The sequence below is a fragment of the Eretmochelys imbricata genome, chromosome 28, assembly GCF_965152235.1.
Source record: "Eretmochelys imbricata isolate rEreImb1 chromosome 28, rEreImb1.hap1, whole genome shotgun sequence".
NCBI lineage: Eukaryota > Metazoa > Chordata > Testudines > Cheloniidae > Eretmochelys > Eretmochelys imbricata.
The window spans coordinates 7,494,616-7,517,410 of record NC_135599.1 but is presented as its reverse complement, the minus strand read 5'-3'; the positions used below and the strand labels follow the sequence as shown (position 1 = coordinate 7,517,410).

The window sequence follows — 22,795 nt, the reverse complement described above, 5'->3', positions numbered from 1 at the left end:
CAATGAGAGAAGTTTTTCCCACTCTCAGCATTCATAGAGGCTCTCTCCTTTGTGGATTGTCTCATGATAAATAAGATGTGAGTACTGAGAGAAGCCTTTCCCACACTCGCTCCATTGATAAGATCTCGCCCGTGTGGATTCTCTGATGTTGAATCAGGGCTGAGCACCACTGGTTTGAGCATTGGCCTGCTAAACCCAAGGTTGCAAGCTCAATCCTTGAGGGGGCCATTTAGGGATCTGGGCCAAAAACTGGGGATTGGTCCTGCTTTGAGCATGAGGTTGGACTAGATGACCTCCTGAGGTCCCTTCCAACCCTGATATTCTATGAAGGTTTTCCCAAACTCACAGCATTCATGGGGTCTCTCCCTTGTGTGGATTTTCTCATGATCACTAAGGTATGAGCGCCGAGAGAAACTTTTCCCACACTCTATGCATTGACAGGATCTCTCCCCTGCGTGGACTCTCTGATGTTCAATCAGGACTGAGCGCCAAGTGACGGTTTTCCCACACTCACTGCATTGATGGGGTCTCTCTCCTGTGTGGATTCTCTCATGATTAATAAGGTATGAGCACCTACAGAAGCTTTTCCCACACTCAGTGCATGTGTTTTCTCTCACTCCTGTGAGGATTCTGCGCTGGCCTGTGGTTCCTTTGAGGTCTTTGTGGGTTACCTTACAATTAATGTATTCATCCACTTTCTCTGCTGGCTGCTTTGTCTGCTGCCTCTCTGGCCTGTGCTGACTCTCACAAGATTTTCCTTGCTCAAGACTTATGGACACATTCCCTTCGGATCTTCGCAATAACATCCTGTGTGGTTCCACTTGCTCCACGTCCATCTGCTGAAGAGTCTGCTCCCCGTTCTCACTCACCGTCCCACCACCTGCTGGGATAGAGAGAGAAACCTCAGGAACAGGAATGGACAACCCATGTAAGTGTTGGAGAGATGGAAACAATGAGGAACTGAATTCCCCAAAATGCTCCCCATAGGGAAGAGAAAAGGGGATCAATTCTCCTTCCACATGCTATCCAAGCACTCAGGATGACAGGAGGTCAGGGAAGGAGCTACTGCCAGGTGTCAGTCAGGATGGGTAGGAAGCTATGAGGGATATCTGCCATGAGGATATGACACATGCTGGGGAAAATCCTGAATTCAGAGAGTTCACAAGGTCTTTGTAGGGAATCCAGCTCTTTCGTTCAGGCACTGACCGTTTTTGAGTTGGTTTAATGATCCCTCACCTATACAGCCACCTCTCAGGGTCCCTTGTTCTTCTGAGTCCTGGATTTCTGAGACCCACAGCTCTTCCCCTTTTTCCAGCTGGGAGATCACATCAGGTTTGGAAACTGGAAACCCTGCTCCAGACAGTGGAAGCCAAACATGCAGAGACCCAGGCGAGCACCAAAATGCCAGAGGATGCCCACGACAACTTGGAACCACCAGGAGCTGCCCAAGCCAAGGAACCCAGAGATGCCAGGAATGCACAGATGGGGAGATGGGGTAGAAAGTGGCCCAAGGGAGTGACCCATTGGGATGGGCACTGTCAGTGTTTCGATCGGATCCCCGCTGACCCAGTCACTGAACACTCTGCCACTGTTAGGGTCCTGGGCTAGGACCTGATGGAGTAGGGTAGGCCATGGGGTTGCAACTTCCCCATCTTAGGCTCAGAGGCCTGCATTGGTCTACCATCGGCCTGAGTCAGAACAGCATGTTTGTTGCTCTGCCCCATCTGAGGGCCTGAGACCCTAGACTGTTTGGATGCTCTGCCCTGCCTGAGGGCCTGAGCTTAGACCATTTGGTGCTTTACCCAGCCCTACATGAGAGGGCCACTAATATTGACTCTGGCCATTAGCCCACACCACCCTGAGGGAGTTGGTAGCCATACTGACTTTGACCACTAGGCTGCACTACCCTGAGGCTAAGGGTGGTCGGGCAGACTCAGTCACTGAATTACAGTGGCCCTCACCCCACCCCAAATGGGGATGGGGCGCACTTGCCCTGCGATCATGTGGTGGAGAATGCAGGCAAGACCTGGGACCTGCTAAGAAGTCCACTGGAGGGGCAGGGACTGCCCCCTCCCTTTTTTTTCTGTTCCTTTTTTTGGCTGCAATTGTCCTCTCATGACCGAGTGAGACAGAAGTCAAGAAAGTCCTGAAACGGCTGCTGGAAAGCCAACCACAGATGGCTCAGCATCAGGCACAGCTTCTGCAACAGGTGGTCCAGCAGCACCTGGCCCAGCAGCAAGAATTACTGCGGGAGGTGTCTGCCCTACACCAGACACAACAGGAGCTCGAGGTACAACAAATGGTAGCACTATTGAGGCCCGTTCCCCTGCCAGACACCCATGCCGGCCACGGTGGGAGCTGTGGCTGGCCTGATGGGACTTCTTGTACAGCTGACCAAGACGGGTCCTGGTTATGATCCCGAGACCTTTTTGGTAACCTTTGAGAGGGCTGCCACCACTACTCAGTGGCCAGGGGAGCACTGGGCCACCATGTTGGCACCATATTTGACTGCATGGCCCAGACAGTCTACTGCAATCTGGACCCACAGGACGCATTAGACTACCATAAGATCAAGGCAGCCATCCTCAACCAGACCGGGCGTCTCCCCCAAGACTTACCCACCAGGGCACAGCTGAGGGCTGGGGGCCCAGAACCTCCAGGATTACTGCTGATGCTGGTTGGAGCCAGAGAAGCTTGCGGGGGCCCAGGTGGAGAAGGTGATGGTGCTGGAAAAAATTGCACAAATCCTCCCCACTGAGGGGAAGGAGTGGGTAAAACATCATCCCCTGACCTCGCTCACGGAAGCCATCTCCCTCATGGAGGACTCCCCTCATGGCCAACAATGAGTTGGAGGTATGAGGCTGACGGACTGAGATCCTCAGGGACCGAGATCCTCAGGGACCTGGGCTGACTGCTGGAGCGAGTTACCCGCAGACACGAGCCAGGGTGTCCGAGCCTCCAACCTAGACCAACGATAGTCGGGGAGGCACCAGCAAGGAGACGTGTTACCTTGACTTCTAGGCCGCAATGCCCTGAAGCTAAGGGTGGTCAGGCAAACTCTGCCTATAGCGGCCCTTATCCCGCCCCAAATGGGGACAGGGAGTGCTTGCCCTGCGACAAGGCTCAACAGCCTTTAATTCCTCTGGGAAAGAAGAATGTGAAAAAAAAGAATCAGGCCCTGGGACTTCAGGAGGGACCAAGTCAAAGATCCCAGGAACCTGCAGGGAAGACAGATTGTGGGTGCTGCAGATGGAGAGTGGAAAAAGTGAGACCCTTTTAGTACCCAGAAATTTCCCTACCAACCTAGGAGATCACAGGGAAGCACACATTTGTGGCAGGGATGGAGCGTATTTTCGGTGCAAGGAACATAAGATTTCATCAAAAGTGGCTGCCTCACAGGTCTTAGGGAAGAGAAGTATGCATAGTAGCCGGGGGGAAGGCACTGAGCAATAGAGAGAGGAGAAGAGTGAAAATAATAAAATATGAAAAATATGTAAAATAAAGTGACACTGGACTGTTGTAAGAAGGGGCTGCAGGCTCTATATCAATATGGCCTGGGCAGGGATTCTGTGTTTATGTTCTGGGATCCCCCATAGCTCCACATCCCCTAAACCTCCCTTCCCCTATGTCCCACTGACCCATTCCACATGCTTCCCAGGTGTCCCTTGGTCCAATTTCTCCAACCCCCCCGTGACAGAGTTGGAGCTGCTCTGCAGTGTTGGTGAATATTTTATGATCACCTGGATATTGGGATATTTACTGTGTGAATAATTCGGTTTAGTTTAACGCGGGGGCTCTAAGGAAAACAAGCAGAAAGGGAAGGCAAATGGTTCATGATGAGATACACCTTGGTGGTCCCTTGTTAAGAGACAAGGCCTGAACTATTAGCTTTGAATATTCTAGCTCCTGTCTCCAAGCCACTTACAGAACGGGGTTTGACGAGCCAGGCCAAGGCCTGGGACCAAGAAAATCAAAAGGATTGGGGCAGTTTAGAAAGGGACTCCCGCTACAAAGAGGGATGGCTGCTCAGATAATTAGTTGGAGAAGTGAGACAGAGACTTGTGGACTGAGCAGGGGTGTGTGAAGAAGGAAGGTCTGCCTAGATGATCACTGGGGATGGCGGGCCTTTAGGTAAGACAAGCATGTGTGAAAACTAATTTTTAAAATCCTTGTTTCTCTTTTGCTTTTTCCCTATGCAAAACAAACATGACTGCCGTTTGAAGAAGGCTGTTTTGTCACTGTGCACTCCTGATCCCAGACTCCTGAAGGTCTTTGTACTCAACTTGGCCTGCTGGGTAAGCACAGTTCACACATGGGTTATTGCCTCCCAGGGCCCTGTCTTGGAGCAAGAGTATTCCAGAATTCCACTCCAGGAGAGGAGATGCACGAGGCCTGACAGCTTAGGGGACGGTGGTGGAGGTACTTAGAGAGACCTGGGAGGGGACAGAGATGTAGCTATGATACCCAGTCCTCCTCCTTCCCACCAATCTCAGCTCTTCCCACCTTACGCGACCGCAGGAGTACCCGTTCCTTGTGTTCGTTCCTTCCTGCCCCTTGCCCAAATCCCTCCTCACTACCAGTTTCCCCAAATTTCCTGTTCCCCAACCACTTTGCACCCCACCCTGCAACTATGCCAAGTGTAACTTGCTCCTAACTCCTAGGAGCCCCTGCCAAAAAAAAGAGTCCCTTGCCTCCCTTCCATTGCAACCATCCCAATTTCCTGGAATACCCACTACCCTGCACCCACCCTTCCTTTACTTTCACCAACAACTTGTCCAGCTCCTTGAGCTCCTGATCCAACTCCTTCTCATTACTGCTAGCCCTGCATGGCACCAAACTCCAGACAACATCTGCATCATAGGTAACAAAGCAAAGGGAGATGGGAAGCTGAGTTGTGCATATTATTAAGAAAACAGTATTACTAAAAAAATTCCCAGATTCTCCACAGGGTGACATGTTACAAGCGAAGGGCTAGGATTACGAATCATAGAAACGTGGTGCTGGAAAGGACCTTGAGAGGCCATCTAGTCCATCCCTCTGTGCCTGACAATTTGGCCTAACCTGTTCTAAAACATCTTCAATGATGAGCATCCCACAGTTTACTTGGTAACCTATTCCAGTACTTATCTATCCTCATTGTTAGAATTTTGTTCCCTAATATTCAACCTAAATCTCCCTGGCTGCAGATTAAGCCAATTACTTCTTGTCCTCCCCCTGTGAACATGGACAGCAATTGATCACCGTCCTCTTTGTAACAGCCCTTAACATCTAGGAAGACTAATATCAGGTTCCCTCTCGGCCTTCTTTTCTCATGACTAAACATGACCTATGTGGAAAGGTTGAATCAAACTGGGCATGTCTGAGGATAACAAGGCAGCTTTGTGGCTGTTTACTTCTGAATGGATATGAGCAGGGCCAGACTGCGTTGCTCAAGGTGAGAGAACAGGATGTTGCGGTATTTGAAATGGGGATGATCTCCTGCACAAGAGCTTTAGCTGTGTGGATGGGTAGCAAAAGCCCTATTTGAGCGACATTATGCAGAAAGAAAACACAAGATCTAGACACGGCCTGGATGTGAGGCACCGCAGGGGGGTCCGTGGTGAAGATGCTATTGTGTGTGTTGTGTTCCACAGACACGAATACCAGCATTTGTCTGTGTGCCCTGTGTCAGCTGCACTGGAATTGAAGGGGGGAGTGACGGCTTGCAGCAGCTTGGCAGAGCTGTGAGAAGGATACGAAGGGTGTGTTCTCACCACTGGGATGTCAGCCATCTGGGGGCATATTTGCTAGCGCCCTAGAGGCGCTACAGGTACACTTATACATACGCCTGTGACAACGGACCAGCTCAGTCTTCAGTGGGACTGTCAGCTGCCCCCTGGGCTGGACAAAGGTGCCCCTCCTATGAGTTCTCTTTTACACATTGATACAAACAAGTTACATATTACACTCCTGATGTGGTTAGCCACCAACCCTGCACCTTGCACCTGCTGCTTTGAACAAAACATCCCCACCCATCATTCTGTCCTCCCACCCTTCTCTTACTCGGGGTCGGTGTGTTCCTGACCCATCCCCCAGGAATGTGTTCACATGAATAGCCAGTACCTAATACTAGTTAGGAATGCCTGGGTTTTTGCAATGCTAGCCATGCCTTGGCCAAGTTCACGTACCGGACAGTGAACTCATAAGCAAGCACCTGCTTTGTGACAGGGCCTGACTTTGGTTCACAGCACGGGCTTTTGCTCACTTTGATTCAGGCCTCCGGTCTTGCACCAGGCCCAGGGCTCCAAGCTCTCTCGAATACAGGGATATTTTGCACGTCTGCGATAGTTTGTGTGGAACAGGCTCCGTGTTTGAGTGAAAGCTGCTTCTGTTCCCCATGTCACACACGCACCCAGATGTTACCTCAGCAACAAGAAGGTGTGAGACTTTTGTGCTATTCGGCTCCGGGGCTCTGTTCCCAGTGCTGTGGGGCAGGGCACAGGGCTGGGGTGTGTGTGTCCCTGGCATGTTGGGGTGATGCTGAGACAGGGCAGAGTTAAGGTGGCATTGTGGGGGTGACGTGAACCTGAACTCTTCATTCCCCCTTCTAAGAACCGCGGGGACGGGAATCCCTTACCCAGCGAGGCCACCGTCTCATAGGTCTCCTGCATGACGTCTCTGCAGAGGACTCTCTGAGCGGGGTCCAGCAGAGCCCCCTCTTCCTCGGTGAAATACACCGCCTCGAAAGCCACCGGCCCCTGAAAGCACAAGGGCCCCCTCCTTTTATCCACCCTGGCTGTTTCCCGCCCTCTCCCACCTCCAGACCAAGCTCCCCCCAAGTTCCCTCCCTCCTGGGGAGTTTCTGCTCCTCTCTCTCGACCAGGATCCCTTCCCGAGCGGGCTCCGGGGCCCCTGTCCCCGCGCCCCTGTCCCCGGGGAGCAAGCCATGGCCAGGGCTCGGCAGCCGGCGCGGGGGGAAAGGGGGGGCAGGGTTGAGTCCCCCCGCCCCCCCGCAGGGGCCAGGCCGGGTCCCCCTTTGGCAGAGCCCAGCCGAAGGAGTCATGGGGGGCGGGGGGATCCCCCCAGAGCTGGTCCCCGGGCGGGGGGGGGGGGGCAGCCCAGCCCCAGCCCCAGCCCCAGCCCAGGGCGGGAATAGGGAGAGGTGGGAACTGGCTTCTCCTCCCCTTCTTCCCAGGAAACGGGGTCTGGGAATTCCCCCCCCCCTCGGGCTGCGGGGGGGCTCCGGCCCAGGGGCTGCCCCTCCCCCCCCCGGGCAGGGAGGGGTTAATGCCGGCCCCCGCGGGGGGGAGGGGCAGGAGCCGCGGGTGGGGCGGGGACAGGCTTCTGCCGGGGATGGGGGAGGGGCCGGGCCCGGTTCGCCCCCTGCCCCGGTGGGGGGGGTGGGTCCCCCGAGCTCCCCGGGAGCGGCGGGCGGGGCAAGGGGCGGGGCTGTGGAGAACCCCGCCCCCAACGGGGGGGAGGGGCAGCGCCGCCTCACAGCCCCGCGCGCGCGCCGCGCTCCAACGGCCCTAACGGCCGCAACCGTCACGTGCCTCCATCCTTCCCCCCTCCCCCGCCTGCACCCCTGGGTACGTCACTTCCGGGGCCCGCTGCGCCGGAGTGGGGGGGAAGCGCGGGGCAGAGCCGGTAAGAGCCGGGCGGGATGGGGGCGGGGCGCCCGGCCTGGGTCCGAGCCGCTCCTCGGGGGGGTGGGGGGAACTGGGCCGAGACCCCCCCGGGCCGGGGCCAGGCCGGAAGCGGGGGCGGGGCCTGCGCTGATTGGTCCCGGTTCGGCCTCCGTAGTGGGCGGGGGGGGGGTTGAAGTGTCTCTGTTCCCTGGGAGAAGCGGGGGGGGGGCACCTGCCCATCCCCCGCTGCTGCCCCCTTCCCTGGTCCAGGGACCGCCCCCCCCCCCCGGGCCCCTTCAAACTGCCCCCCCCCCCGCGGCCCGTGTGAAGGGGGGGACCCACTTTGTGTCGGTCTGTGCTGGGCAGTCCCATAAAATCCCTTCAAACGGCCCCCCCCTCCCCCTCCCGTGGCCCCATGAAATCCCCCCCGCCCGCTCCGGGGGGGTTTCTCGCCTCTTGTCAAAGGGGGGGTTTGTGACCCGTTCCCCCCCCCAACTGATGGATAGAAAATATCCCCCAACCCCCCCCCCCACTTGCTCCCTCCTCGTCCGCTCGACCGGGCTGGCCCCCGAGCGTTGGGCCCCGTCCCGCCAGCGGTAACGTACGACCCCCGCCTGCGACTTCGCCCTTTCCCCCCATCCGCCAGCCGGAGGGTGCGTTTCCCTGCCAACGCTGCCTCCTCTCGCTCGGGCCCTCGGCCCAACGGCGACGGGAAACGCACTCGGGTTTCACCGCTGACCCACAACTGGCCCGCGCGGCGGAGAGGAGGTCTGGGGGGCTTGGGGTGTTTTCCCTAAATTGCCTGGCCTGGCGGCGGTGGGTTTTATTCTGTAGGTTGTGTTTTTCTACGTATAGATTGCATCGCACCACAGAAATGTAGGGCTGGCCAGGACCTCAAGACGTCAGCAAGCCCAGCTCTCTCTGCCGAGGCAGGACCAAGTGCAGGTAGATTATCTCCGACAGAGGTTTGTCCTCCCTGCTCTTAAAAACTTCCAGAGAGAGAGACTCCACAGCCGCCCTTGTAAGACTCTTCCAGAGCTGAGCTACCTTGGCCCTGGGGCCACCCACACAGACTTTAGGGGTGAGCAGCTCTGGAGAGAGAGAGAGGAGACCCCAGTGAGTGGGCAGCTGGGTAAATAGACGAAAGTTGGGAGGAGAAACATTGACGTGCCCAAGGTCACGCAGGCTGTCCGTGACAGAGCTAGAAAGAGATCCCAGTTCTAATGCTCTTTTGGGTACTGAAGGTCTCTGCCACGCCGGTGTTTTAGGCACTGGTGCAAACCCTTAGTACAGACACAATTTACACTAGTGCAGTCTGATTGGTACAGGTGCACCATGTCCCAGTCGGACGGTTTGGGGTGTGGAGGGACAGTGACCTCACTGAGGCGTGGGGCTGGCTGAACAGTGCAGCTGGTAACGGAGGGGCAGCAGTGAGTGCTGGAGGTACGAGCCAGGAGCACAGCCCCACAGGACTGGACACTGACTTCTCCTGACCCAGGGGACACCCCCCCAGCCGTGTGCAGGGACTGCAGCTGAGCTGCCCTGCCAGGACAGCCTGTGCATCCATGGACAAACCACCTCTTCCTGCAGCCTAATACAGTGGGGTCTGGGGACCTTTCCAAGCTGAGAGTATTGGGGCTCTGGAGTTTGCAAGGTGCATTTCTGGCTCTGTCACTGACCCGCTTGGTGACCTTGGGGAAGCCCCAGCCCCCCTCTGTTTTCCTCCTACCCATTGTCTACTTGGATTGTGATCGCTTTGGGGGAAGGACTGTTCCTCTCTGTCTGTGCAGTGCCCAGCACAATGGGGGTGCTGATCTCAGTCAGGCTCTCTGCAAAGCGCAGCACAATGGGGCCCTGATCTCCATCAGTGTATCCTCAAATCATTATTTAAAGACCTTAAATTACAAAAAAATCCACCATTTACCCTAGTTTAAACCTGCAAATGACCCATGCCATGCCCCATGCTGAAGAGGAAGGGAAAAAACCGCAACCCCCTGGGTCTCTGCCAATCTAAGTCTGTGCAAAATTCCTTCCCATCCCCAAATATGGCAATCAGTTAGACCCTGAGCATATGGGCAAGAGCCAGCAGCCAGACACCTGGGAAAGAAGCCTGTGTAGTAACTCAGAGCGCTCCCCATCTAGTTTCCCATCTCCACCCTTTGGAGATATTTGCTGCTAGCAGTCGCAGATCAGCTACATGGCATTGTAGGCAGTGCCATCGTACCATCCCCTCCATAAAGGTATTGAGCTCAGTCTGGAAACTGGTTGGTTCTTTTGCCCCCACTGCTCCCCTTGGGAGGCTGTTCCAAAACTTCATTTCAATGGTTAGAAACCTTCGCCTAATTTCAAGCCAAAACTTACTGACGGCCAGTATCCATTTGTTCTAGGGTCAACATTGGTGCTTAACCTAAATAACTCCTCTCCTTCCCTGGTATTTATCCTTGTGATGTATTTATAGAGAGCAATCCTATCTCCCCTCAGCCTTCTTTTGGTTAGGCTAAACAAGCCAAACTCTTTGAGTCTCTTCTCATAAGGCAGGTTTTCCATTCCTTGGGTCATCCTAGTAGCTCTTCTCTGCACCAGTTCCACTTTGAATTCATCCTTCTTAAACATGGGAGACCAGAATGGCCCACACTATTTCAGATGAGGTCTCATCGGTACCTTGTATAACAGGACTAACCCTTCCCTGTGTCTACTGGAAATACCTCGCCTGATGCATCCTAGGACTGCATTAACCTATTTCACGCCCGCGTCCCATTGGCAGCTTATAATTATCTTGTGATCAACCAATACACCTAGGTCTTTCTCCTCCTCCGTGACTTCCAACTGATAAGTCCTCAGTTTATTTGCAAAATTCTTGTTGTTAGTCCCTAAGTGCATAATTTTGCACTACTGATTTTCATCCCGTTTTCTATTACTCCAGCTTTCAAGGTTATGCAGATCTTCTTGGATGATATTCCTGGCCTCCTCCATGTTAGCAATCCCTCCCAGCTTTGTGTCACACCCCCACTTTTTGTGCCAAGGTTACTAATAAAAATGTGGAATAAGATCGTTCCCAAGACTGATCTCTGAGGAACGCCACTAGTAACCTCCCTCCAGCCTGACAACTCACCGTTCACCATGACCCCTTGTAATCTCCCCTGTAACCAATTCCTTATCGACCTTTCAGTGCTCATCTTAATCCCCATCTTCTCCAATTTAACGAATAGGTTCCCATATGGAACTGTATCAAATACCTACTGACATCCACATAGATTAGAGCTACTGCATTTCCTTTGTCCAAAAAAAAGTGACCTTCTCACAGGAGATCAAGTTGCTCTGGCATGATCTACCTGTTGTAACACCATCTTTTATTTATTTACGCTGCTGAAGGCTGGAAGGAACTGTTAGCAATAGGCTGAGAGTGGCCATGTGGAGGTGGGGGAAAGGATGGCAGACCGTGCGGAGGTGGGAGGGGATGCGGTGTTGGATTTTGTTTTGTAGGGGTCCATGTCTCTGCTCCCTGTGGCCGTGGTGGCTTCCGTACCAAAGCAGCATGTCAGCGGAGCAGACGTACACACCATAGCTCCATCTGGAACACGCGGCATTCACTGCCAGACGGGATGGGCGATTTTTCAGGGGCCCAGCTTGATATGCCTGGCTTGGGTAGATTCAGTTGGACGGGAGTCTGGGGCTCTGATAGTTTGGGATGTTTCTTTTTGCATAGTCAGTTCTTTCTCTTTATTGTTTTACCCCCGCCTGTGCCCGATGTCGCTCTCTTCTTAACTTGCTTTGGTTATTTCAGTTCCAGTTGTTAAATGGGATCTAATAATTGCAAAGCTGAATGAAAGATAAACCAAACAGAACCATTTGAATTTTGGCACATAGCTAGTAGAACTATACCTAGTGAAGGTATGCTGTAATTACCTGCAAAAAGAAAAGGAGGACTTGTGGCACCTTAGAGACTAACAAGTCTCTAAGGTGCCACAAGTCCTCCTTTTCTTTTTGCGGATACAGACTAACACGGCTGCTACTCTGAAACCTGTAATTACCTGGTTACCTATAGCATTTTCAGGTGGCGTCAAAACAATGTCAAAGAGCCAAAAGCACTTTTTAGGGTAAAAGGGCTTGTCAGGTGTTTGCTCTCTAGGGAGCATGTCACCGACCAGGGGTTGCAGACTTTCAGGAGTGGGGCGCTGGATTGTATTTAGTAATCTCAAAATAAAAGGTTAAGATGGTTGGTTCACAATATCCAATGAAATCTTCCAAACGATTATACAAATAGACTCTAATACTATGAAAACAATGTAGTATTAATACCGATTCAAAACCAAAATTAAAATTATGAGATAAACGCATGAGAACTGAACTGACACCTAATTTCCATGTCTTAATGCCTGAAATTTTGACACTCTCTCACACCATCTTTTCTTTTTAAAAGCTATGCACCGCACACAGTCAAGTTAATGAATGAAAGCACACCAATTATTGCCTGCTTTGTGTTCCATTTGCATCTGATTAAGCACCTAATTAAAACTGTACCACTGTAAGTGGAAATGCCTCAACAGAGCTTCACTCCAATGCATTTAAATCTGAATGAAAAGTTTCAAAATTAAATACATGTCAGGATGGTAAACGGGGAAAATACACAGAAGTGCCTCTACCGAGTCCTGTTAACTTCTTGTCCCAACCCACTATGAGTTCTGGCCTCTTGGTCAACTGAGCTCCCAGTCCCACATCAGCTGTGCCCTCTCCTAGCCTAACCCGTTTCTACTGCAGTTCTTCATCCCCCTCGTCCAGGCAGGGGGTTAGCGCTGCAGCCACTAAGGCACCTGCGTTAATCACTGTCTCACATACTGGGGCTATTTAGATTTCAGGGAACGATTTATCAGAGTTACTGACTCTGGGAGGTGGGAGAGAGGAGAGACTGAGAGGGAGTTTGTTCCCCACACTCTGCTGGGCCATGTTCAACCCTGGTAGTCTCCATGTTACCTCATCCTCCACCCTCCCCCATGTGTCTCTCCTCATGTGTCAGAGTGTCCCCTTCTGATCATAATGCCACTGGCCTCAGCAGAGCTCCCAGACAGGAGCTACATCACGATGGGGTTATGGTACTGAGAGTAAAATACATCACAGGGAGGATGTAATTATCCTCAAAGGAAGCATTACAGTCTAGGAAGTGAAAGAATTAAAATACTTCATTACTTGAAAGTACGCTTGAAAGGATTGGATTTTTATGAATAAATTGCAGTAAATGTTGATTTCACTGTACACACAAAGATGAAAAAATGTTTAAATAGGTAAAATATAGAAATGCTTCTGGAGAAAGTAGAGTTTGATTTATGGATATTTACACTGTATATTTTGCATGTGACATTGACAATTTGTGTTTGAAGTTATAAAGATTTGGCTTTTTGAATCTCAACATTTACTGTAATTAAATAATTGTTGTCTGACCACCCCCATAACTTCCCACAGATCTGAACATTGAAATTGTAAACATTGAAAAAAGGGCTTAAAAATAAATATCTATATCATCTATTGAAATTAAAAAAAGAAATAGACAAAATAAATTTTGCCAAACCCACTTAACAGCAATCACAATGTGCTATGGGATGGAAATTCACAGCTAAGACACCCAACCTTAATTCTGCCCCATAGTGACACCAGGCAATGGTCGTAGGGCTACGAATAAGGCATTTTAGTGTATAAAGTCCCAGATTAGATTATACCGATTTGTAAAGACACATCAGATCTTTCCCTCATGGTATCACCTTCACTGGTTGTTTCTTTTATTGGTAATTCCCAGAAGTCAATAGATAAATAACATTCCATCGGTTATGAAGTTGCCATTTCAGATTTCTGGGGAATGGCTATACTTTTGCACTAGGAGCCAGGTCCTTGGAGAAACGGAGTCTTGGTGTCATTTTAACTTGTGCATGCTCAGCAGCTTCTGGAATTTGGTTCAAAGTATTTCCGTTTCCCTGGCCTGTTCTTAAAAGTAATGCTATAGAATGTGGGGAGGGGCGGAAACTCACTGTAGGATCAGTAGCTGAATCCCTTAGGTATTTATAGCTCATCGGAAAAAGGATGGGGATTCATGGATGTCTGGGGATTTAATAATAAACATACAAATATCATTGTTCTTAATGAATTTTCATCTTCTAACTCTCATAACCCACTAATTATCCCTGGCTGCCCCCGGGAGTCTGGGGAGGGAGTACTAGTAAACTCCTTTGGCCACTGTGGAACCTAAGGGACAAGGATCCTTCACATCCCAGGATGCTGGGCTGCAGTCTCCCCTTGCTGCTGTGAGAGGAATGGAGTGGTCCTTCATATAAGACACAAACACACAGAAGGGCAGATGGGAAATGTAATTCCTTCCAGGGGCTTGAAAATGTTTGCTTTAGCATCCTGAGCTCTCTCTTCCTGTTTATGTCTCCTTCTGCCACTTTCAGATCTCTTGGAGGTAATTTCTTTTAGAACCAATTAAAAATCCCTCTCTTTGATATCCTGGGACCAACATGGCTACAACAACTCTTTTCCCTTTGTACCCCCTTCCAATCTCACCTCCCCCTCAGCTGAGACTGTCCCATGTGATGGGAAAACAAGGGTTCAGTCCTGTCACTGGATTGGGTCTTGGCAGCACGAACGGGAGAGAAAGCCTGTGTGCATTAATGACAGCGGCAGCTCGGAGGCACAGGGAGAAGAGATGGGAGTGAGCAGGTGATGTTTGTGCAGGGTGTGAGTTACTCATGTGGGAATTCTGCACCACTGCGTACGCACAGAATTCACGTCCAGCACGGAATTTCTTTTCTTTTCTTTTCTTTTCTTTTTTTTTTTTTTTTGGCATGCAGAAGATCCATTCTGCCCGAGAAGTGCTGCGGTTCTGCCCTTCACCCACCAGAGGCCCCTGTGGCACCAGAACGGCTGCGGCCAGCTGGGTTCATCTTGGTGGGAAATTGTTGCCCTGAGCTACACCCCAAATGGGAAGAGAGTTAGTGGGTGCAACTTGGGAGAGTCCTGAGACACGGCTGCCCCTGGGGGTGGGGAGAGGGTGGTCATTCTCTACTCGCAAGAGGGTGTGGAAGGGGCACAGGAGGAGCAAGTGTCCCCCATGGAGACTGCCCAGCCCCAGCTGCTTCTGCCCCCACCCTACCCCAAACCTCTTCACCCCTCCAACTATCAGCTGCCAGTCTTCCCGCGCTGCTACCCCTTCCTGACTGGCAGAGAAACTCTAAGCTCTATCCCCTTGTCTTTCCCCACAGAGGCATGCCTTGCCCAGGGCTTTTCTGCCTGTGTGATTGGCAGGCAGGGATGAGGAGTTATCACTTTCTGGGAATTTACTGAACATTCATGTAGTCACTGACACCTTCATTAATGCAGAAGTAAGGCTGCCCAGCAGTATGTTTGGCCTTGCCAGAATGTCAAGTTCAGCAAAAGTCAAACCTCCAAAAACTTGGAAGTACAGAGCTAATGTGCGTGCCAGTGCAACCTTAACTCTGCCCCCTGGAGCTGGCAACAGCCACTGGGAGGTAGCTGCCTGCACTCACCACTGTGTTAGGTGTAGCTGCACTGAAAGGTAGAGACATTAGTTAGAACAGCTTGGTGGAGGTGAGATTGTGATATGAGGCGATCTGGGTCTGAGTCCCCCCCCATGTGTGCGATGAAAGGAAAGAGGTGTAGGTGTACTTTGAGCTTCCAGTCTGTATCATTTCTGCACTGAGCTGGGCATGTTGTCAGGAGGAAACAGGGGACTGTTTACCATGGAAATGATCAGCAGCGAGGTGGGATCTGAGAGCAGTCTGTGTGCTTAACGATGAGTAAGTGAATATAGAATGTTAGCTGGAACTTGTGTGAGAAAGGATGAAAGAGTTGTAAAAAGGGGTGAAGAGGAATTCAATTGACCAAGTGTGCGGCTGTTTCTGGGGAGCAGGCTCAGTGTCTGAGTGTAGAACAGGTGTCAGCAGCTCCTGTATGGTGAAACTCACTTAAAACCAAATTCCGTCTTAGCAAAGATAAAGAGCTTTATTGTGTGCCCTGGTTGTCGTTTCCCCTCGTACTTTAGTGATAGGCACTATTTCAAATGTCCGGGTGCACATAGGTGTGTTGTAGGAGTAAAGAAAGGGTCACTGCTCCCATGGGTCAGAATTAGGATTACGCTGGTGTGTACCTTATCTCTGCATTTCCTGATTATTACAAGTTTGAGTTTTGCTGATCTCTCTTCTGGAGGGGCAGACAGCTCCAGGCAACCTCAAATCCTGCGTTCATAATGTTTTTTGTTTGTGAATTTCCTAGCTTTTTGAACAGAGCGATGTTGGCTGGAGGAGTTAGAAGCCCTATAGGCAGTTTTGGGTCTCACACAAGTTTGCAATCAGAGGCACAGAGAAGTGCAATGACTTACCCAAGGTCACCCAGCAGGCCTGTGCCAGAGCCAGGAATAGTCCCTGTCCAGTGCTCTTTCCACATAGATGCTGGGTGATTCTGAAGTGCAGCTCCCTTCTCTTGTACTTTTATTTGTTATGGTGGAATGGGAATAATGGTCATGCTTTCAAATGTCTCTCCTTCGCCACCTTCTTCCTCTGCCACCATTTCCAGCTCCGTCTCCCCTTCTTTCAAGTGTTTGTCATGGGCAGTTTGTAACAGAGCCAATGAGAGAAATCTCTGACATGGTAGTGCCCCAGCTGGGCCTTCTGCTCCTAGTCCAGCCATGCCCTAGCTGTGCCCAGTCTGCCCCTCCTCCAAACAAGCCCCCTCCCCTATACACTGTGGCCTGCCCCTCCACCCCATACATGTGTAACGTGTACCTTTAAACTATTCATATCTGGGATTTCGGATGATTAAATTTGTGTTACCGTCAGCTCCCCCCAACCCCAGTTTCAGTTGTTTGGTGGTGCCCCAATAGTTTTCCACTGATAGTTTGGGAGGGAGCAAGGCTGGTCACTTGAGCCTTGCGTTTCCTTGCCAGCTGACTAGTGAGAAGTGACGACTCCCTCTTGGGTGGATGGGCCAATCCTAGGGCCCGTTACCTCTCGGCGATTGATTTTACTTTGCAGTAGTGTAATGCTGTTGCTCATATTTAGCTTTTGATCCACTATGACCCCCAGTAGTACTCCTTCCAAGGCAGTCATTTCCCATGTTGTATGTGTGCAACTGACTGTTTCTTCCTAAGTGAAGTACTTTGGATTTGTCCATATTGAATGCCATCCTATTTCCTTCAGACCGTTTCTCCAGTTTGTCCAGAACATTTTGAATTTTAATTCTATCTTCCAAAGCACTTGCAACCCCTCCCAGCTTGCATTGTCCGCAAACTTTATAAGAGTAATACAGAGATTCTGTTACTGGGAGGGTTTCGCCCTGTCTCAGAGGGTTACACCCTGGTGGGAGGGGGCTAGGCCTGTACTGGAATAAGATCACGCTGTGCTTCACAGTGTGGCAGAACCTAAAATGTCCATTAGCAGGGAAAAATCCTATCGGGAAATTTTTATGATTTGCTGAATATGATTTTCCTATTTGTGTGCATGTGTCATGTTTGTATCAACATCTTATGATATTAGTAGATCATCTGTTTTTCTCCAAATCCAGGACAGAAATATTTATTGAACGCTTTTACCTCTTCTGCATTATTTTTGATAATTCTGCCATTTCTGTCTAGTCATTTACCACTACTATTGTTAGGATTAATTTTGTACTTAATATACTTCTAAAAACTTCCTTCTTATTTTCGTTGATTGATCATTGATTTCTGATAGCTTTACTTACCAATTTTCTACAATTCTGATCTTCTAACTTATATTCTTTACTCTTGACTTCCCCTTTCTTCCATATATTTTATTTGGAGAGTGTTGGGATTCCTACCAGGGAGTCACCAGCAGGGTCCAGAGACGGCCCCATCTCCTCTATCAAGCTCTGGCTAGTAGCTATGTGATAAATGTGAAGACCCTGCCTCTGTCTGCCAGCTGGGAAACAGAAATGTCTTTCTTTCTACCCTCTGATGCCTCCTGGCTGCTCTAAGCAAGTTGGGCTGGGACTCTGTTAACATGTGCCTCGTAGCTTCCATTTACCTGGTGGTGCTGTTCTGTGACTAGTGGGGTTGTGACTGGGGCAGCAGGTACTGAGTGTTGGACTCTTTCTCTTTCAGGGGCCGGTGAGTTTCGAGGAAGTGGCCGTGTATTTCACCAGGGAAGAGGAGGTTCTGCTGGACCCCATTCAGAGAACCCTCTACAGAGATGTCATGCAGGAGAACTATGAGACGGTGGCCTTTCTGGGTAAGGAGTCCTGCCCCCTCGGTTATTAGAAGCTGTGGGGTCTCTAAAGAACCTGAGTTGTAATAACTTTACACGTTTATTCATCATAGAAGTTTTGAGAAGTTTCCTTGCCCCCCCTTTTTTTGCCTTATCTCCCACACACTAGTATAATTTTTGGACATGTGTTTTTTGGTGCTGTCAGTCATTTTAAAATTGCATTTAATATATCCTTATTGGCTACATTAATAATTACAGCTTTCGTGCCTTTTGCTCATTTTAAGAGGAAAATATGTCACCTGTAGAATTCTAAATTGAGTAAATAGGTGTATGACTCATGCATGGCTTGTGTGACAGTCAGATGAGCTCCTCTATTAATAGGAGAGCGAATAATCTTGCCCTTCAGGACCCCACGGGTGAAGGGAGAACAGAGCTGTGGGAGGGGAGGAGAAGCAGGGGAGTAGATAATTCTGGGGTGCCAGGACATGGGGAGGGTGTGTGCAGGGTTAGAGTTCAGAAGCAGCAGGGAGGAATGAGATAGTGAGAGATGAGGAGGGAACACAAGAAGTTCCCACGGTGCCGGGAAGTGGTGTCGACTGAGAGTAATGGGAAGAAGGGGAGGGTAGTGTGGAGGAAGGGCACCCAGGAAGTGGGCTGGGTGAGTCAGTGGGAGGGACGAAAGGTTTGGGGATCTAGAGCTGTGGGGGATCCCAGACCTTTAACCCCGAATCCCCACCCAAGCCTTGTTGCTTTAGAGCCTACACTCCAGTTTTATTTTTGTTCAGTTTCACTTCATTAAACATTTTTCCAGCCAAATATTATTTTAACTTATTACCCCCTTCCCCATATAACCTCCCCATGTCTATGCACAGAGACCCTGGTCACCGATCCTCAGTCCTTGCTGCATTCCTCCCTCCCATGGCAGGGCCGCTACCCAGGCACAAATGGGCACTTTGTTGGTGATGTCACAGGGTGGTAGTGTAGCCTGAACCATTTTTACACCCATAAGATTACGTCTTGGGGTACAACTTGCCCTTGTCCATGGCGACTCACAGTTATTTATATGAATGCGGTACAACTGCTGAGACACTGCATAGCAACCTAATTGTGAAAGCCCGCCCCAAACTTCCTTCTTTCAGAATCCTGTGGCGTATTGCACCTGTTTGTGGTTACTCGTTAGTCTCTCAAAATGAGGGTGCAAAATATCTGACCTGGGGTTCTCTCCTTAGGCCAGACTTCAGCATAATTGCATAACCACAAAACCTGAACGTAATATAAGGCCCTTAACTGTTGCAAGCTTACGCTATGTCTACACTACCGCGGTAAGTCGACCTACGCTGTGCAGCTCCAGCTACGTGAATAATGTAGCTGGAGTCGATGTACCTTAGGTCAAGTTGCCGCAGGGTCTACTTACCTTACTCTTCTCGTCAGGGGTGGAGTACAGGGGTCCACTGGAGAGAGAGATCTGCAGTTGAGTTGGCGAGTCTTGACCTGCTACATCGACCATCAGTGGATCTATCTCAGAGCTTTGATCTCGGCTGTAGTGTAGTCCCTGCCCTTAATAACCCATTTATTTCCGTTCACCTCCTTGCCCCTCCACCCATGTTCCAAGCTAATAAGCAATACTCTGAACATGACATTTTACCTCTAGCGAGTATAAAATTGCCCACAAGACATGAGACTAGGTCATAGATCAGAAAATCAGGTCTGGGTCAACAGGAGTGAGAGTTTGGAAAGTGTCTTTTCCCCGCTGTCCGCATCTGCAGCTGCCACAAGCTGTCTTCCCTCCAGGCTCCTTGGATCTTTGAGCCTGGCCCTCCTGAGGTTGCGTGTCCCAGTTCTTGTTTCTTACATTCTCCTTTTCTGGAAGAATTAGAGGCTGTTGCTCCTCAATTTTAGTGGTTAATTCCCCAGCCTTCTCTACACAGTGATTGGTATTGCTATGATTGGTATTGCTATGATTATAAAGAGAAGGAGACATGAGGTGTCATGTAGCTGTCATGGGGTGATATGAATGGGTCATTAAGGACTGGCTGGGACTAACCTACATCAATGGAATACCCGACAGAGACAAGGGAATAATTGTCACCTGTCCATGGGAGGATCTCTGCTTGGCTGAGTGAAGCATACATGGACTCGTTATGTTTTTGGGAGCAGGAAGAACTGGGCTCACAGATGCAGGGAGCTCTGCCGGAGCGAAGACTAATGGACAGGCACAGTGAAAGGAAACCAAACTGTTTTCTACAGCAGCATGGCTCAAGGGCATTGGCCAGCATGGACTGTATTGTCTTCTTTGCTTCCCAGTGCTAATCTAAGGGCTTTCCAATGCTGTGTTTCAGCTGACTAATAAACCCTGCTGTGTTTTAGAAGTCTGCCCAATGTCCCAGCAAAAACTTGCTCTGTATATTGAACGAGGAACAGTCTCTGAACAGGCAGAGCTCACAGGTTTATATAGTAATATTCTCAGCTATACCTTTACCAATGATTGTACTGAAATTTAACTAACCAGTTCTAACATATTGTAACATAATTCTCTAACCAATTATGTGCCACTACCCTAATTAACGTACACCTAGCAAAATTAATTATATAGCAGACAGAAACAATTAGAGAACCAGACTGATTAACAAGGTAAAAGTGGTGGCCATAAAGATAAAACAATACAGAAATGAGGGTTTCACAAGCATTGAAAAGTGATTTCTTGCCAGACAGGATGCTATCAAACTACGTTTTCTTTAACCATCTTAAGATCTGTTTCTTTATCTGGTGGTGATGGGCACTATCCAGACAGGATCGTCTTCCTAACAGCCCAGTACCACCTTATGTCCATGTGACTGGTTTGGGATGTGAGGATGTGACCCGATGCTTCCCAGGTTATGGCTGCCCCTGCTGCTTAGCAAACGGCCTTAGCTTAAGAATAAGTCTGAGGCTATCCTAGTGAGAGAATGCCCGCACACAGCGGACTGTGATTTTGATTCTTTGTTTTTATACCCCTTTTCAGTAGCTAAGTGATAAAAATACACCTAAGTTCTTAAAGTATAAGCTTTACAGGCAGTCCTAAATACCTATATTCTAACAGTAGGTTCTACCCCTTCCCCCTTCTGTGTCTGTCTTGTCTATTTAGATGGTAAATTCTTCAGGGCATGGGCCACCTACTATTCTGTGTTTTGTACTTTGTCTAGCACAATGGGGACTCACTATTAGTTGGTCCTTAGGCACTAAGGTAATGACTGTGATTTAGAATAATAATAACTATCCTGCCACTTTGCGCCAAAGAAGATGGCCTTGAAATGTTGCTGCTTAAAAATAAGTTGGGATTAAAACCATGGAATATTCTTTGTGACAAGTATCCCACAAATTCCACTGACCTCCCTTGTTTTCTTTCCCTGGAGTAGGGTTTCCAGTTTCCAAACCTGATGTGATCTCGCAGCTGGAACGAGGGGAAGAGCCATGGGTCCCAGACCTCCAGGGCTCTGAGAAAGAAGTGCTCCGGAGAGCTGCCTGCACAGGTGAGGAATTGGTTAAACCAACTCAAAAACTGTTTGGGAATGCAGGAAATATTTGGGATGCCCTACAAAGACCTTGTGAGCTCTCCAAGTTTAGGATTGTTCCCTGCAGAATGGAATCGTTATGGCAGATGTCACTCATGGCTTCCCACCTATTCTGACTGACAACTGGCAGCAGGTCCCTCCCCGATTTCACTTTCCCCTGAGTGTTCTGGTGAGATGCAGACCAAAACTGATCCCTTCTTCTCTCCTCTGGGAAAGGGTTAGGGGAAAATCAGCTCCTGATAGGTTTGATCTCTCCCACACATATTTTGGTTTGTTCATCTCTTTTTCCGTTCCTCTGTCTGACATTTCCTTTCTTTCCGGTGCAGGGAGTGACCTATGGCTGGATTCTCTCTGTCTCCTATCAAGTGATGGGATGGTGAGTGAGAATGAGGAGGAGACACCCCAGCAGGAAGATGCTGAGCAAGTAGAACCACATGGAACGTTATCAGGAAGATCCAAAGGGAATGTTTCCAGGAGTTGTGCACTCCCAGAAAAAGCAAAAGCCTGTGAGACTCAGCAGATGCCAGAGGAAAACTTCAGTAGCCACTCAGACCATATTACATGTGAGAGAATCAACTTGGAAGAGACACGCTACACATGCCATGAGTGTGGGAAAAGCTTCAATCGGAGCTCAGACCTTCTCACACATTGGAGAACCCACACTGGAGAGAAACCCTACACGTGCTCTGAGTGTGGGAAAAGCTTCATTGATCGTTCAACCCTCATCTCACATCAGCGAATCCACACAGGAGAGAGACCGTACACATGTTTTGAGTGTGGGAAAAGCTTTAATCACAGCTCTACCCTGAGCGCACACAGGAGAATCCACACGGGTGAGAAACCTTTTGGATGCTCTGAGTGTGGGACACACTTCATTCGTAGTTCAGCCCTCATCTCACATCAGAGAATCCACACAGGAGAGAAGCCCTACGCATGCTCCGAGTGTGGGAAAAGCTTTAGTCAGCACTCACACCTTATCACACATGGTAGAATCCACACAGGAGAGAAACCCTACACGTGCGCTGACTGTGGGAAACGCTTCAACGAGAGCTCAAACCTCATCACACATCAGAGAATCCACACAGGGGAGACGCCTTACACGTGCTCGGAGTGTGGGAAAAGCTTCAAGGAAAGCTCAAACCTTATCGCACATCGTAGAATCCACACAGGAGAGAAGCCCTACACCTGCTCCGAATGTGGGAAAAGCTTTAGTCAGCACTCAACCCTTATCACACATAAGAGAATCCACACAGGAGAGAAGCCCTACATATGCTCTGAGTGTGGGAAAAGCTTTAGTCGGCACTCAACCCTTATCATACATTCTAAAATCCACACAGGAGAGAAGCCCTATACATGCTTGGATTGTGGGAAAAACTTTAGTCAGCATTCACAACTTATCTCACATTGTCGAATC

General features: G+C 49.8%; 2 protein-coding genes across 2 annotated transcripts in view; one reads left to right on the top strand and one right to left on the bottom strand.

Moving 5' to 3' along the window:
• LOC144258244 (uncharacterized) overlaps nucleotides 1-22,795 on the top strand; it is a 222,074-nt gene that overhangs the window by 192,460 nt on the left and 6,819 nt on the right. The window contains 1 exon segment of the mRNA XM_077806658.1: nucleotides 21,979-22,734. Within this exon segment, the coding sequence (XP_077662784.1) occupies nucleotides 21,979-22,734 (756 nt within the window).
• LOC144258192 (zinc finger protein 556-like) lies at nucleotides 46-10,729 on the bottom strand. The gene is made up of 4 exons (XM_077806597.1): nucleotides 10,720-10,729; nucleotides 8,655-8,698; nucleotides 6,617-6,737; nucleotides 46-883 (listed from the first exon to the last, which is right to left on the bottom strand). Exons 1-4 carry the CDS (start codon nucleotides 10,727-10,729, stop codon nucleotides 285-287), a joined length of 774 nt encoding a protein of 257 aa, XP_077662723.1. The 3' UTR covers nucleotides 46-284.